Source organism: Podarcis melisellensis, assembly GCF_964234715.1.
Source record: "Podarcis melisellensis genome assembly, chromosome: Z".
NCBI lineage: Eukaryota > Metazoa > Chordata > Lepidosauria > Squamata > Lacertidae > Podarcis > Podarcis melisellensis.
In genome coordinates this window covers 49,800,894-49,818,151 of record NC_138547.1, presented here as the reverse complement: position 1 = coordinate 49,818,151, position 17,258 = coordinate 49,800,894, and the positions used below count along the sequence as shown (strand labels likewise).

The 17,258-nt window shown below is 45.2% G+C and overlaps 1 protein-coding gene across 1 annotated transcript in view; it reads left to right on the top strand.

Moving 5' to 3' along the window:
* The window catches only part of MAP7D3 (MAP7 domain containing 3), a 77,714-nt gene that overhangs the window by 16,956 nt on the left and 43,500 nt on the right, over positions 1-17,258 (top strand). The window contains exons 5-10 of the mRNA XM_081896215.1: positions 1,802-1,929; positions 2,821-2,967; positions 3,929-4,030; positions 12,096-12,194; positions 13,194-13,319; positions 17,047-17,168. Coding sequence (XP_081752341.1) covers positions 1,802-1,929; positions 2,821-2,967; positions 3,929-4,030; positions 12,096-12,194; positions 13,194-13,319; positions 17,047-17,168 — 724 coding nt within the window. The remainder of the gene's footprint in view (positions 1-1,801; positions 1,930-2,820; positions 2,968-3,928; positions 4,031-12,095; positions 12,195-13,193; positions 13,320-17,046; positions 17,169-17,258) is intronic.

Below are 17,258 nucleotides of genomic sequence, written 5' to 3'. Positions count from 1 at the left end.
GTAATTAAGGGGCTGCTATAGGAAGTATGCAGTCTTCCTACCCCCCCAGGAGACGGGAGGGTGCTGCCTTGCCAGCGGTGTTCACAATGCACCCCCTGATCCGAGAGATGGGGGTGCCGAACACTTGGCACGAGCCCTCGGTGAAGTCAGATCTTCCTGACGCCGATTCCAATTAGCGCGTGCTGGTTGCTTCAGCTCGGAATTATAATTGGAAACATACGAATGGAATGAAGCTGAAGCACATACATCAAGTAATGTTCGAGAGATGAGACTGCTGATTAATGGATCTCTGTGACCGGAAGTGACGGATGGATAAGTAAATCTTCTGATGAATCACCACTAGGAGACTGTATGTTTGGAATGAAGGGGGGGTGGAGAAAAAAACTTTTTTTCCTTTGCATGATGTGATATTAATAACCCTTCACCCCAGATAGAGATAAGATCGTTGCATATTTATTAATCACAAGCAGGAATTCAAGAACTGTGTGGGATGGATTATAACAGGAGAGAGGATTGGTGAACGGTAAGAAAGAGGAAATGTTTTATGATGCAGTTAAAAAATGGTGTCTCGCCAGAGAAAGAAGGACAGGGGGAGGAGAATCAGGACCGTTCGAAAGAGAAGGAATGTTGGAACGCAAGCTTGACCTGACAGAGCCTCCTGATTCATTTGATTTATTTGGCAAGCCTGAGAAAAGTAAAGGACAGACCAAAGATTTTTTTTTTTTAATGGAAGCGTTGAACAGAGGCTGTCCCTGAGCGATATGATCTTTGAAGAGTACAAAACCCACACAGGGGATGCCTATTTTCAATCTGCTTGTGAAAATTATCAGAGATTGCAAAGAAAGGAATATACGATAACAACAAGAAGAGAAAGAAAGTAATAAAGGACTATCTGGATTGAACTGGATAGAACTGTCTAATTAAAGCAGTAATATAAGTGATGTTTGGACTCATTCGGAGTTTTGGACTCGTGCGGAGCTTGATGTATGGGTACCCCCAACAAAATTTAAAATTTGGCTGTATGTGATTTGGATAATGTGATTTGGATAATGTGATGTGATTGGCCTGTTAATAAAAATTATTTAAAAAAAAAGAGAAGGCGATTGGGCCGGATCCGGCCCCCGGCTTTAATCTGCCTACCCACGTGTTAGACATTTGATTTTCGAAGTTGGCCTGCAGGAGAGAATGAGTACAGAGTCAGATCTAGTTATTTTGATTAGTGATAATGGTTCTTTGATCCTAAATACGGCTGATTCTCAGTCATAAGAATAGAAGAACAGACTTGCTGGATCAGACCAATGATGATGATGATGATGATAATGATAATAATATATTATTTATACTCCACCCATCTTTATTAAAATACAATAAAATACAATAAATCTAGTCATCTTGTTTTTGGCATTGGCCTGCCAGTTGCTTCCAGGAATCCCAGTTTAGTGCATGGAGGAAATAGCCACCCATTGCTGTTTACCACCCCCACAACGGCTACTCGGAGGAACTTTGAGCCTGGACATTCACTTAGCTATCATGGCTAATTCCCTTTCCTGACAACAACAACAACAACAACAACAACAACAACAACAACAACAACAATTTATTATTTATACCCCGCCTATCTGGCTGGGTTTCCCCAGCCACTCTGGGCGGTTTCCAGCAGAATATTAAAATACAATGATTCATCCAATATTCAAAGCTTCCCTAAACAGGGCTGCCTTCAGATGACTAAAAATGATTGAGCAGAGGGGGAACTTTTTAAATAGACAAGCTTTCCATTTCCCTTGTGGGTGCCTCCTCCTAGAGACATTTCTACCTTAAAAATAGTTAATCGGGTCCGGTGGCACACTGTTAAAACCTGTCCCGTTTGGAGCAAGGCGTTCCTGTCGGATTCTGCTTGTCATAGGAGTGTAACAATGACGCGAAGAGTAGGCAAGTTTCTGTGAAGCTTCCCGGTGCTTGATAACACCTGGGTCTTTTGCATTCATATTGAATGTTAATATCAAAAGGGGCATAAACTCCCTTAATCTACATTTTGATGTCCTTCTGGGCTGAAACAGTATCTTTGTAAGGGTGGCGGGCCCTTGGGGTGACAGAGCACATGCTTTGCATTTGCACAGCCCGAGACCACATAACACCAGTCCTGAAAGACCTACATTGGCTCCCAGGACCTTTCCAGGCACAATTCAAAGTGTTGGTGCTGACCTTGATAGCCCTAAAAGGCCTCAGCCCAGTAGACATGAAGGAGCACCTCCACCCCGGACACTGGGGTCCCTCTCCCGAGGACCTTCTGGCAGTTCCCTCCCTGAGAAATCGAAGTTACAGGGAACCAGGCAGAGGGCCTTCTCGGTTGTGGCACCAGCCCTGTGGAACGCCTGCCCATCAGATGTCAAGGAAATAAACAACCATCTGACTTTTAGAAGACATCTGAAGGCAGCCTGTTTAGGGAAGCTTTTGATATTGGATGAATTATTGCATTTTGATATTTTGTTGGAAGCCTCCTGGAGTGGCTGGGAAAACCCAGCCAGATGGGCAGGGTAGAAATGTTATTATTATTAGTTGTAGCAGTATTATTATTATTATTATTATTATTATTATTATTATTATTTGGAAGAGCCCAGGTTCAATACATCACATCTCAAGTAGAGCTGGGAATGTTCCCTGCCTGAATCCCTGAACATCTTCTGCCAGCCAGTGTTGGCAGTACTGAACTAGGTGAACCCAATGCTCTGACCCAGTATAAGACAGCTTCCTATGTTGTTAGGTACTGGCAGATTGGGGATTTAACTAATGTTACGTCTTGTAATGGGATTGTTTAATAAGAGTGCCAGTTATTTAAGATTAAGAACCTTAATCCTGCCTTGCCCCTTATTTCTGAATATTTTCCTTGTGAATTCTCTCATGCTTGTTTCATCGTTGTGATTTTCGTTTACAAACTTTATTTCACAGAGTCGCCAATTCCAGATGAAGGTGGGTCTAGTATCTATTTGCCTGCTTGCTATTATTTGAACTAACCCCATTAGCCTTCGCATTCTCCTTCAATAGCTTGATTTAAGCAACGGTAACTTCCTGTCTAGAACGGTGTTGCTTAGAGGCCTTCCGTAACCCACGCAGAGCTGCGTTCCTCTTAACCAGGCAATTGCTTGCATGCAACTGACTTGCTACTTCCTCTTTGAGATTGAAAGAATTCATATGACCTGCTTGCTCATAAGATTATTGTATACACTGCATGAAAACCTTAGGCATGGCCCCTTGGAATATTCTCTGGTGTCTGGTGTAATATAGCCTAGATGCTGCCTCCACCATAGGAACTCCTTACCTGCCTACCTGTTCACCCACCCAGTCTGCTACCTTGCTATTTCTATGAACTGAATCAGAGACCCCAGAGTTGCATGTCCCAGGGAGACACCCTTTTAGGAGTTGTGCCTGTGTCTCAAGAGTTGGAATGAATGAATGAATCTTTATTTGTGTCAGCCATCAGCCATAGCAACAAAACAGGAATGCAATATACAAAGAACAGAAATCAAAAGTCGATGGTATAAAAGACACCTTAGGGTCCTCAATCAGCAGCCAAATAGTGGATCTTCTGATGGCCCCAGCTCAAAACCTGGCAGCCTTTGCTGTCCTCTGCTCCTCTTGACCTGCCAAGAGGAAGGAGACTGGCAGTGGTTGGGTGACCCAGAATGGACAATAAAAGAGGGGTGAGAATCTCATTCCTCAGGTCTTTATAAAGAGTGCAGACCAGATAGCAAAATTCATGTGAAATGGCTGTTTTAGGGGTTGTTTTTCAAAGTCTCCAATGGAGTAATATATTTTGCATTCCTTTCTATGGGAAAGCACACCTTGGTTTTGGAATGCTTTGGTTTCTGGAACAGATTCAGTTTGAGAACTTAAATCTACCCTGTGCTAAAGTAATAATTCCTTTTTTCAGGCAGCAAGCGCTCTACCTCCTCAGCAAACCTTAAGCAAGCGGAAACTGTCATCAATAAGCGCCTTTCATCCTCAGCAGCACGTCTGAATTCTCCCAGCAAGGGTGAGTGTATGTTTGCAAAACAGCAACAACATAGTCTGCTTTTCCACCTTTCCACCTCTTTGTGATATTTTGGCCTTAAATTTCCTTTTTTGACTTAGTTTGTTAACCCAGCGGACAGTGCATATCTCCACCCATTGGTTGCTGGATGTGACAAGGTCCTTTAGAACAGAAGAGTCATGGTAGACACTTTGCAGACCCCCTCAGTTCTGGAATTCAGAAAGCCAAATTATTACCCCTGATTTCTCTGGTTTGCCAGAAGTGGCTTAGTCATGCTGGCCACATGACCTGGAAGCTGTATGCCGGCTCCCTCGGCCAATAAAGCGAGATGAGCGCCGCAACCCCAGAGTCAGTCACGACTGGACCTAATGGTCAGGGGTCCCTTTACCTTTACCTTTATTTACAACATAGTCCACAACAACTCATACATACAAACAAACCCACCACCACTGACAATTTAATTATCAAAATTAAACTCCTATCCTCTTACACAAAGATAACATAAAAATAAAAGACTTCCTTTATCCTGTAAATGGCCTCCTTATTTACTTCTTGTATACTATTTCTTTTGTATGGGATTATTACAATTTTTCCTAATTATGACTTAAAAAACCACAAAGTCTCCTGTAGAAATTAATCGAAACAAGTCCAGGTGTATATTTTGGGGCACTTTTGGGGAAAGTATTCTCTGCATTTTCCCCATTCTTTTTGGAATTCTTATCTGGATTGTCCCCTAATCGTCTCTGTTAATCTGGCCAATTCAGCATAATCTAATAATTTATCCTGCCATTCCTTTTTTGTTGCCACCTACTCTTCCATACTAACCCATCAGGATTTGCATGCTGTCAATCACAAGCACTTCCATTTGACCCAAGACTTAAGTGTGTTTTTCCGTGTATAAGACTATATTTTCCCCCAAATTTTTGAAGTTTAAAATTGGGGGTAGTCTTGTACACAGAATGTGTCAGTGTTAATTGATTGGAACGTGACCTGCTAATTGCTTTACGATCGCCAATTAGCCATTTACAACGGTCCGGCACGCTTCCTCACAAGCTGCGGCAATTCTGCTCCGTCCAGTCACACCTTGCAGAGTAAACACAGCGGTAAAAACTGTCGCCTAGCTTCAGATAAACACAGCAAGCGTTTGTGTCCATTAAACAGTTATTTATTGCGACATTTCAGCAAAACAATCCTGGGCTTCTTTCAGCCATAGCAAAGACGCGTCTTTCTCCCTCAAAGACACGGAGAAAAGTATTAGCCCCTCCCAGCTTCGAAAACTGACGTCAGAATGTGACACACTCCTCAGAACAACTTAACCAGTTAAGTTCTGAACTCTAACACCCCCTCTTGCGTCACAATCTTTAATCTTACACCCTTTGGCAACCTCAGGAAGTACCTGCAGTTCTTCTAGAGAACCATGAATTGTCCTCTGGTGCCATACACAAGCACATGTAACATGAGCGGGAATTGTAGCACGCAGGGCTTGTGCTTTCTCAACCTTCCCCTCACCCCAAAGAGACGTTTTAAGAATGAAAAGATCATTCTGCCCCTTTCTGACTTCGACAAGCTGCCTCCCTTCCTTGGAGATTGTGCAGATGTCGTTCTGGAAACAAACCGTAAACCCCTTTTTTAACAAATAAGGCACAGACAAAAGACAGCGAGGCATCTCTGGGATGGTGCACACTTCAACCTCCTCCTGCAAAACAGAAAGGAATATTGTAGCAAAGTTAGATACATTCCTTTTTTGTCCATTTGCAAATAAAACAGTTTGTCCAGCTGGAACTGCCTTGCAATTCCACATCTTAACTGCAGGGGTCTCTGGAACCATGTTGCGGTTAGCTGCTGAGTCAATCACAAAGCAAAGCTCAGAGTTTCTCACACAGCTGTTCTCAAACAAAGCCATACTGGCAGTCAGTTGATAAGCCTCATCTTGTTTGCCACGTTCAGATCCACGCCTGCCTGCCTTGCCAGGCTGGTTGCCATGGAAACCCGGCTGGTTCCCATGGGAAGTGACCTTGGCAACATCCTGCTTCGATTCTCTGCTCCGGTGGGGGCAACAGCGACGCAGATGTTCAGCTCCAGTGGAAAAACACTGCCCGGGGCTCCTTTCTGCTGGCCTGGCCCTCCTTCTTCCGGAAAAGCGCCTCATGCCAGCCCCGCCCCCTCTGAAACGGCCGTCCACTCCAGAACTCACAGTGGAAAATTCTTTAAACTTGCCTTTGGAATTCTTCGCCCCCCCGACCTGCTCAACAGCGCTCCTTGAGGCTGATTCATCGGGAAACAGAGCTGCTTCACCAGCTTCTCCAGGGCTCTGGCCTCCTGCTGAAGTTTCACACAAACTTCTCAGCACCTCCCAGGCAGCCCTTGCTGACTTTACGCCCTCCAGATGGGGTTTCAGCGATGCATGTACGCATGCCTTCAGCATATCAAGCTCTCTTTGCATTCTCTGCTGGCTATCTTCAAGCACCGCAGCCTCAAAGCCTGCAACGTCCAGCGCAGGGGTTACTGGCTCCCTCTGGCTTACTTCCCAAAGCCCTGTGACCAGGAACCAACCCCTTACTCTCTTGCTCCAGGTTGGCCAACTTGTTAAAGTTAGCTTTTCCAGCGGTATGTCCTCAAGGACCTGGCTGGCTGCCATTCTCTTCCGTTCTCCCAAGGGGCCCCAAGCTTACTCACGTTCAGCTTTTCCGGCTCACCCGTCCGTGGAGAAACGATTTTCCAGCTGCTCTCAGCTCAGCTCACAGCTTCTTTGAAGCAGGCAAACAACACAGAACGCAGCCTCCGTCTCCGGCCAGCTTCTCTGCCTCAGAACGCAGACTTCAAAGCATTCCGGCAGCTCCAGCGACAGCTTTACAAGCGATTTATGACGTCACCCATAACCTGTCAGTGTTATTGATTGGAACGTGACCTGCTAATTGCTTTACGATCGCCAATTAGCCATTTACAACGGTCCGGCACGCTTCCTCACAAGCTGCGGCAATTCTGCTCCGTCCAGTCACACCTTGCAGAGTAAACACAGCGGTAAAAACTGTCGCCTAGCTTCAGATAAACACAGCAAGCGTTTGTGTCCATTAAACAATTATTTATTGCGACATTTCAGCAAAACAATCCTGGGCTTCTTTCAGCCATAGCAAAGACGCGTCTTTCTCCCTCAAAGACACGGAGAAAAGTATTAGCTCCTCCCAGCTTCGAAAACTGACGTCAGAATGTGACGCACTCCTCAGAACAACTTAACCAGTTAAGTTCTGAACTCTAACAGAATGTTGCCATTCATTATTTCTTCATTTTGGGCTCAAAAAAGAGTGGTCATCTTGGGGTGTCTTCTACACGGAAAAGGACAGTAGTCAGGTGTCTGAAAATTGGTGGCGGTTTCCCCCCCCCTTCCTTTTTTTCCCTTTTCCTTTTTTTAAAAAAATAATTTAAATAATACAGCAAAAATAGAACAACAGAAAAAAATGAAATGAAATTGAGAGAAGAAAAAACCCAGTTAAAAACATTGAAAACAAAATATTTTTCACTCCATAAGTCGCACCTAGTTTTTAGAGGAGGAAAACAAGAAAAAAAATATTCTGAACGAAACAGTGGACGTATGATTTTTGTGGTGAATGCTGTGGCCACAGACATTTGATTTGACAGTGAGTTTGGGATTGCCCAATGCAAAAATCCTGAGAATCCTTGTGGATCCGTTCTTTGTAACCATGTTTCTCTGCCATTGCGGCCCCAGGCAACAGTGGGTGTGTGATTTTTTTGGTTCAGGCTGTAGCCATGGATATGCTATGTGATCTGATGGTGAATTTGGGGTAGCCCAATACAAAAATCCTGAGGATTCATGTGGATCTATGCTTTGTAACCACGTTTTTGCACCATTGCGGCCCCACAAAACAGTGGGTGCATGATTTTTTTGGTGTAGGCTGTAGCCATGGACATGTTAGGTGATCTGACGGTGAATTTGGGGTGACCCAATGCAAAAGTCCTGAGGATCCATGTGGATCCGTGCTTTGTAATCAGGTTTTTGCACCATTGCAGCCCCACAAAAAAGTGGGTGCGTGATTTTTTTGGTGCAGGCTATAGCCATGGACATGTTATGTGATCTGATGGTGAATTTGAGGCTATCCAATGTAAAAATCCTGAGGATCCCCCCTCCCAGGCAGCCTCCTTTATTGTGTCCCTTATCTCTTTCCCTTATCGCTTACCAATCAGCTGCTTCCTTTCAACACCCCCTTCTCTCTTGTTTGCCTTAGTGTCTTTTCCTCAGCTGGAGCAGTTTTTTGCTCCTCCTTTTCTTCTAATTTCTCTCCTCATTGCTTTAGTCTTCCTGTCTCCTCTCCTTGCAAGTTTGCTGTCTTTACCTCCCCCTCACAACAACAACAACAAAAAAATTTCCTTCCAGTAGCACCTTAAAGACCAACTAAGCTAGTTCTTGGTAGGAGCTTTCGTGTGCATGCACACTTCTTCAGATACCGTGTACATACAAGTGTGCATGCACATGAAAGCTCATACCAAGAACTAACTTAGTTGGTCTTTAAGGTGCTACTGGAAGGAATTTTGTTTTTTGTTTTGACTATGGCAGACCAACACGGCTACCTATCTGTAACTCCCCCTCACAGTCAGCCTCCTTTATCGCTAGCGTCCCTTATCTCGCTTCCCGATCACTTGCCAATCAGCTGCTTCCTTTCAACACCCCCTTCCCTCTTTCAAAAAAAGGAGCATGATCTGCTTTTTGACCCTGGGTAATTCAGCTCCAGGGACCACGCATTCGCTCCATAAGACGCACAGACATTTCCCCTTACATTTTAGGAAGAAAAAAGTGCGTCCTATGGAGCAAAAAATACGGTACATGTTGTATAGTACTCCACCCACCCACCCGCAGCTTCCCTCCGCTACAATTCGACTTCTTTAAATCACTGTCTGCACATTTATCCTTGCAATCTCTGATCCTGCTGCTAGCATCCCCAGCCGGCCATTGCACAAAGTCTAAAGTAGCACGGCAAAGAGAGCAGCCATATCATGCATACGGTTTGCAACGTACTTCTGTCCGTACGCCCAATTATTCTCTGCTGTATTGTGTGAGGCTTTTCTCACATAGAGTCAGATACCCTCAACCGTTTACTATTAAAAGTGATTTATGTACATCTCCTGTCCTGAGACTTTCTAGATTTCACAGACAGCAGGCAAGGTTGTGCATGGGCTGCACAAGTTCATACTTCATGACCACATATGGTCATGTTAACCTCCACCTGCAGAGAAGAATTACAGAGTCAGATCTAGTTATCTTGATTTGTGATAATGGTTCGCTCTCCCGGAAAGGCAGGCAGGGGGGAGCAAAGACTTTTGCCCCCCGCCTGCCTTCGGAAGAGGTCCAGGACCTCTTCCCAAGGCGGGCGGGGGGCAAAAGTCTTTGCCCCCCCTGCCTGCCTAACCGGGGTCCAGGGGCGATTTAACCGGGACTGTCCGGGGCGATTTAAAAGCCCCCGGACGGCTTTTGAAGCCTCCCCCCGCCGCCCGGCATCGGGGCAGGAACGCCTCCCCCCGCCGCCCGGCTTCGGGGCATCGTCCCGATGCCGGGCGGCGGGGCGAGAAAGCCTCCCCCCGCCGCCCAGCATCGGAACGATGTCCCGATGCCGGGCGGCGGGGCGGGAAAGCCTCCCCCCGCCGCCCGGCTTCGGGGCATCGTCCCGATGCCGGGCGGCGGGGCGAGAAAGCCTCCCCCCGCCGCCCGGCTTCGGAACGATGTCCCGAAGCCGGGCGGCAGGGCCGCGAAGCCTGGGCGCGCTGGCAACTCTCCGCAAGGAGCGCTCCCGCTGCTTGCGGAGAGGTCCGCGAAGCCTGTCCTGGACCTCTTCTGAAGGCAGGCGGGGGGCAAAAGTCTTTGTCCCCCCTGCCTGCCTTCCCAGGGGCTTTTAAATCGCCCCGGGACAGCGGAGAAGTCCTCCGCTGTCCTGGGCGATTTTAAAATGCCGCCCGCCAGAAGAGGTCGGGGGAAGGCGGTTTCCATAGGAACGCATTAATTGATTTTCAATGCATTCCTATGGAAAACCGTGCATCGCAAGACGAAAAACTCGCAAGACGAAGAGACTTGCGGAACGAATTAATTTCGTCTTGCGAGGCACCACCGTATAGCTGATTCTCAGTCATAAGAATAGAAGAACAGACTTGATGGATCAGACCAATGACCCATCTATTAACAACAACAACAACAACAACAACAGTATAACAACAACAATAGTATAATAATAATTTATACCCTGGCCATCTGACTGGGTTTCCCCAGCCACTCTGGGCGGCTCCCAGTTGAATATTAAAAACACAATACAGCATGAAACATGAAAAACTTCCCTAAACAGGGCTGCCTTCAGAAGTCTTTTGAAAGTAAGATAGTTGCTTAACACCTTGACATCTGCTGGGAGGGTGTTCCACAGGGTGGGCACCACCACTGAGAAGGCCCCTGCCTGGTTGCCTGTAACCTCGCTTCTCGCAGGAGAGGGACCCCGGCATCCAGGGTGGAGACACTCCTTCACGTCTACCGGGCCAAGGCCATTGATGGCTTTCAAGGTCAGCACCAACACTTTGAATTGTGCTTGGAAATGTACTGGGAGCCAATGCAGGTCTCTCAGGACTGGTGTTTTATGGTCTCAGTAAGACTTTAATTTACAGAAAAGTTCAACCTCACTGGCATCCTCTTCAGATTGACCCACAGAGGAAAGTTTCCTTTTGGGAAGAATGAAATCCTTGTTTACAGAAAGGTTCAGTCTGCCTCGCCAGCATCCTCTTAATACACTTTGAATTGGGCTCGGAAACGTACGGGGAGCCAGTGCAGGTCTCTCAAGACTGGTGTTATATGGTCTCAGCGGTCCCAGTTCCCAGTCTGGCTGCTGCATTCTGAATTACTTGCAGTATTTGGGTCACCTTCCAAGGCAGACCCATGTAGAGTGCATGGCAGTAGTCCAAGCGGGAGATAACCAGAGCATGCGCCACTCTGGGCAGGTAGCGTCTCATCCTGCGTCCCAGATGGAGCTGCACTGGACACAGAATGGACCTGTGCCTCCTTGGGTCCAAGATCACCCCCAGGCTGCGCAGCTGGTCCTTCAGGGGCACAGTTGCCCCATTCAGGACCAGGGAGTCAAACCATAATGTAATATAAACAAACCCCAGTTTCCTGAGTTGGATTTAACAGCAGACTGGTTTCCTTAAAATTTGAAGTGAAATCTTCTGGTCTCGTGGCCATGACAGAGAGGAAGGGGTGTGTGCCTGTCAGCCTCAAATGAGAAGTCATTGACTTCTGAACTGTTTAGGGAAATTTTTAATTATTGGTGTTTTAATGTATTTTTACTCTTTTGTTGGAAGCCGCCAGTGGCTGGGGAAACCCAGCCAGACAGTTGGGATAGAAATAATAAATTATTATTATTATTAATGAACTGGGCCTGAGTCTGTGCTGGGGAAACCCAGCCAGATGGGCGGGGTATAAATAAAAACTGATGATGATGATGAACTTGCCCTAAGTCTGGGCAGATGGTTCATTCTCTACGTGCGGTAATTGCACTGAGCCCCCCTGTTACTGTTATTTTGTGGGATTGGGACCTAGGAAGTTGCCTTCCCCGCAATCAGACCATTGGCCCGTCTAAGTCAATACTGTTCATACTAACTAGCGGTAGTTCCTTGCGATTTCAGATAGCGGTCTTTCCAGCCCTACCTGGAGACCCCCAGGGGTTGACCCTGGGGTGTTCTCTACATGCGAAGTATCGTATTTTTCTGTGTATAAGACGACCCCTCCTTTTTGAGACCCCTCCTTTTTGAGACCAAAATGAAGAAATCATGGATGGTAACATTGCGTGTATAAGAAGACCCCCAATTTTTTTAAAAAAAAGTGGTTGAGAAATTTCCACCTAGCAATAATTGCTTTCTGAATTAATCGAGAATGTGCTTCCTCTTTCCATCTACGTGGAGTTTTATACACATTGCAATTCAGATTGAAGAGCGTAATCATCTTCTGTCAATCTTTGTAATTGGCTTGATTGATATACATGCTACTATATGCAAAGCTAATCGTGGCACGATTTTATCCTTGCAGGCTCAACTAAAAGAAGTTCTTCATTAAACAGACTGAATAACAAAGTTCCTCTGAATTCTGAGCAGCCAGAATCCAAAGGTTTGCAAGCAGAGCAGAAAGGTGCAAAAAACAGATTTCCGCCCAGCCCGAAAAACAGGAGAAGTGGGAAATTGGTTGCTAATGAAAGCCGTTTTTTAAATAAACTCTGGTCTTATTGCTAAGAATACAGTGGTACCTCTCGGGTTAAGAACTTAATTTGTTCCGGAGGTCTGTTCTTAACCTGAAACTGTTCTTAACCTGAAGCACCACTTTAGCTAATGAGGCCTGCCGCTGCGCAATTTCTGTTCTTATCCTGAAGCAAAATTCTTAACCCGAGGTTAGCGGAGTCTGTAACCTGAAGTGTCTGTAACCTGAGGTACCACTGTGTTTAATATTCAAATATAACAGTAATCCACTGTTAATGTAAAGCGTGCCAATCCACCAGGATCTTTGCCTACATTAACTACATTAAGACGAAAAAGAAATGTGCAGGCATACTTAACATCAGTGGGGTTTCCCATTTGTGCACTAGCAGTGCAGGATGGCTGAAAAACAGATTTTAAAAACATGTATTTCTATCTGTTTCTTGCTTTGATATAAATTGGGCTTTAAAATTTTAAAATTATTGAGCTTCCCTTAAGAATAACGTGTTTTAAATCATATGTGAGTGTAGGCCATGGGTAGGCAAACTAAGGCCCGGGGGCCGGATCCAGCCCATTCGCCTTCTTAATCCGGTCCGTGGGCGGTCCGGGAATCAGCGTGTTTTTCCATGAGTAGAATGTGTCCTTTAATTTAAAATTCGTCTCTGGGTAATTTGTGGGGCATAAGAATTTGTTCATTCCCCCCCACCAAAAAAAAATCTAATCCGGCCTCCCACAAGCTCTGAGGGACAGTGGACCGGCCCCCTTCTGAAAAAGTTTGCTGACCCCTGGTGTAGGCTCTCACTGTCTCTCCATGATGTTCTTTCTTTCTAAATGCACTTTGACTTGCGGTAGTCTCCCATACTTTGCTTCATTAGGCTGCTTGCTTTGTTTTTGGATTTTCTGTTGCAATCCTCTTTGGTTTCTTCCCGCCCTCCAGCTCGCCGTTCCCAGGTCAGTCCTCTGGAGAGCAACGTGCTCAGCCGCCTGCTTACCCCCACCCAGGCCTCCCTAGCTAGGAGTAAAAGTGCCGCCACTTTGTCAGCTGATGGCCAAGATCCCTCAGGTAACAGGGCACCAGGGTGGATAAAAATCAATTATTTTAACACATATGATGTGTTAGGAGTGGTGTATCTGGCCAATGCGCTTATTAAACCTCTCCTTCCAACTCAGTGAAAGATATAGCAAGGACAGACAAAAGGGGTTCACCATAGAAACATCAAAATGAGAGGAAAACCTAATCCAGGCACCCCCAAACTCTGCCCTCCAGCTGTTTGGGGACTACAACTCCCATCATTCCTAGCTCACAGGACCAGTGGTCAGGGATGATGGAAATTGTAGTCCCAAAACAGCTGGAAGGCCAAGTTTGGGGGTGCCTGGTCTAAAAAAATCTCAAACGTTTGTCGGAGATGTTAAAAACGGGGAGGGTACTTTCAAGCCTATGTGGTAGGACTGTGTGAGGACATGAGAATTTGGGGGTATAATCTATAACGAGGAAGGACATGCTGTGGAAGTCCAGGTTTGACAGCTGTTCCTCTTCAGGGCAGAACGGAAGGGCAGACGTTCTCCGCTTACGCAGGATAGCAGACTGGGAGTCTTAGCCTGGGTAGACAAAATTCATCCCTGTGTCTTTGGATGCACTCACATCCAGCCCACTTTGCAGAACATGGGACATACTGTGGTACCTTGGTTCTCAAACACCTTGTTTCCCAAACGCCGAAAACCCAGAAGGAAGTGTTCTGGTTTTCGAACATTTCTCGGAAGCTGAACATCAAATTCGGCTGTCGGCTACTCTGGGGCCCCTGCGCCAATCGGAAGCCGCGCCTCGGTTTTTGAACATTTTGGAAAGTCAAACGGACTTTCGGAACGGATGAAGTTTGGCACTTTTTTTTTTTTTTTTTTTTTTTGCTCTTTATTTGGCTTTGATGCTTTTTCGGTTGATTTGTTTTTGTGACTGTGTGGAGCCCAGTTCAGCTACTGATGGATTGATTGTGTGACTGCGGAAATAGATAGAAGCCCCCCATCCAAACAGTGACTTTAGCTACGGATGGATGGATGGATGGATGGATGGATTGTGTGACTGCGGAAATGGATCAAAGCCCCCCATCCAAACAATGACTATCATCAGTGCAGGTCAGAAAAAAATTACTTTATTTTTCTGTGTATAAGACACCCCCTATTTTGGGGGACTCCAAATTAAGAAAACGGGGGGAGATTGTATCCGTGTATAGGACAACCCCCCATTTTTGCATGAATTTTCAAATAAATAAACCCTAGTCTTACACACAGAAAAGTACAGTAATTTTAATTTTATCACCTACCATGCTGTTTTATTTCTTTTATAATACAGTACATTGCTTACTGCTTTCATTTGATGATTCAGTGGTCCTGTTAGATAGCAAAATTCATGTGAAATGGCTGTTTTTAGGGGTTGTTTTTCAAAGCCTGGAACGTGTTAATTTGTTTTTCATTCCTCTCTATGGGAAAGAGCGCCTTGGTTTTCGAACACTTTTGTTTTGGAACAGATTTCCAGAACAGATTCAGTTTGAAAACCAAGGGACCACTGTATTAGCACAGCAACCCCTCCAGGCCCAGTGTGACACATGCTACTGCAATGGCGAGTGGGATTTGCCCGTGCGCCTGGCATCATGGAACCGGGCTGTCACAAGCCACGTTGAGAACAGTGGTACCTATTTATTTATTTATTTATACCCCGCCCATCTGGCTGGGTTTCCCCAGCCACCCTGGGTTCCTCCCAGCCAAGTATTAAAAACACATTAAACAGCATTAAACATTAAAAACTTCCCTAAACCTTGGTTCTCAAACTTAAAGCGTTCTGGAAGTCTGCTCCAAAACAATCCATCCATCCGTAGCTAAAGTCATTGTTTGGATGGGGGGCTTTTATCCATTTCTGCAGTCACACAATCAGTCCATCAGGAGCTGAACTGGGTTCACACAGTCACAAAAACAAATCAACTGAAAAAGCCTTTAAAAAAAACAAAAATGCCAAAAGAAGTGCAAAAACAATATGCTAAACTTCACCCAGTCCAGAAGTCCAAATGTTCAAAAACCAAGGCGTGGCTTCTTGTTGGCGCAAGCGCCCCAGAAATAATTGCTGACAGCCATGTCGGACCTTCAGCTTCCGAAAAACGTCCGGAAACCAGAACGCTTCCTACCGGGTTTTGGCATTTGAGAACCGAGGCATTTGAGAATCAAGGGACCACTGTTCTGCAGCTAGACCTGCTGCTGGAAATTTGAAAATCTGTGTTCTTTCTGGGACACTGGTGAAAATCCCTTGTGGGAACCATATTGGTCCTGTGTGCCAGGGAGGTACAAATTACATGCCTGCATGACAGCAGATTTTGCCCGAATTCCTTTTGATTGCATAAGAAGCTGGAATGCCTTCCCTTACAGCCCTTTCCCCCCGCCACATTGCATTTCAAACACAGCTGCTATGTTGTTTTCTTAACCAGGGTGGATAAAAATCAATGATTTTTAAAAATAAATAAATAAAATCATTTTTTTTATTTGAATCGGATTATTTTGATTTAAATCAGATTTTTTAAATGAAAGGCTTTTGGAGGATATAACCTTACTAAAGATTTTCTATTTGAGTTACATTATAGTCCAAAGGCTGTTCATCAGGAAAGAAGGATTTGTTTTTAAGATTTTCATGTGTGTTAAAACTCAGTCTTAAAAACAACAAAACAAGTTTAGCCACATCAGTTAACAAACATGGATACCTATGCTATCATGTTATTGCTTTAGTGAAATAAATGGTTTAAATTGTTATGATGGAAATGATTATTTTTCTCCTTCCAATCAAGTACAGCAGAAAAGTTGTCCAAATAGAAAGCGTTAAACTTATTAACTCTCACCATCATTTCATCATTATCTGTCAATGTATTTCTAAGAGTAGAACCAAATCAGTCATTTTTCATATAACTGTAAATACTACTCTGAAAATTTATTCTTCCAAAAATGAAACCTTCATCTGGTTGTAAATATTAAGATTATACCAGCAATAAACACTTAGTCTTATACACGGAAAGGTACGGTAGCTTCTCATAAAAGATATATGAAAGAATCCTAATTTAACAGTCGTGATGAATTACGATGGCTGCCTTCCTCATGGACAAGTAACCTAGAACAAAAAACATTTTTCGCTGTTGCTTGTGTGGGGAAAGCATTTCATTTTAATGGCCTGTTCCTTCTGTTTTCTTTTCCCTCTTCTTTTCCCTCTTGCGGTTTGTGTGCTTCAAATGGTGGCGGTCTGTCTCCCGGATCTCTTGAATGAATGAATGAATGAATGAAATCTTTATTTGCGTCAGCCATAAGACGTAGCACCGAAGGAACATGACAATATACATAGAGCAAAATAAAGTCAATGATATAAAACACAGTTTAGAGGAGGCATAAGCAAACTCTGGCCCTCCAGATGTTTGGGACTACAATTCCCATCATCCCTGACCACTCATCCTGTTAGCAAGGGATGATGGGAATTGTAGTCCCAAGCATCTGGAGGGCCAAGTTTGGCCATGCCTGCTCTTAACTAAGTGGTGGCCAGACTTGGCCCCCTCCAGCTGTTTGGGGACTACAACTCACATCATCCCTAGCTAACAGGACCAGTGGTCAGGGATGATGGGCATTTTAGTCCCAAGCATCTGGAGGGCTGGAGTTGAGAGTCTCTCCTTCTCTCTCTGTCCTCTTTCCCCACCTGCTTTTCCCCTCAGCGATCTGTTTGCCCTGCCAAATTCCCAACTTTATAGAGTATCTCCTCTGTCCCCGTTCAGCTCCTGGCAGTGCTGTCAGTTCCCCGGCCCACGCACCCAAAGTGCCCATGCGCAGCCGCAGCACAGACCGACTGAAGGCGGCCGGCTCTCCGTCGGGAAACGTTTCAACAGAAATGGCGCAGGTGGGTTGGCGGCATTTGGGTCGATGACTGCAGGCAGGTCATTGGTTCAATAAAAATACCAATGGCTTCCTCAAAGCTGATGGATCTCTT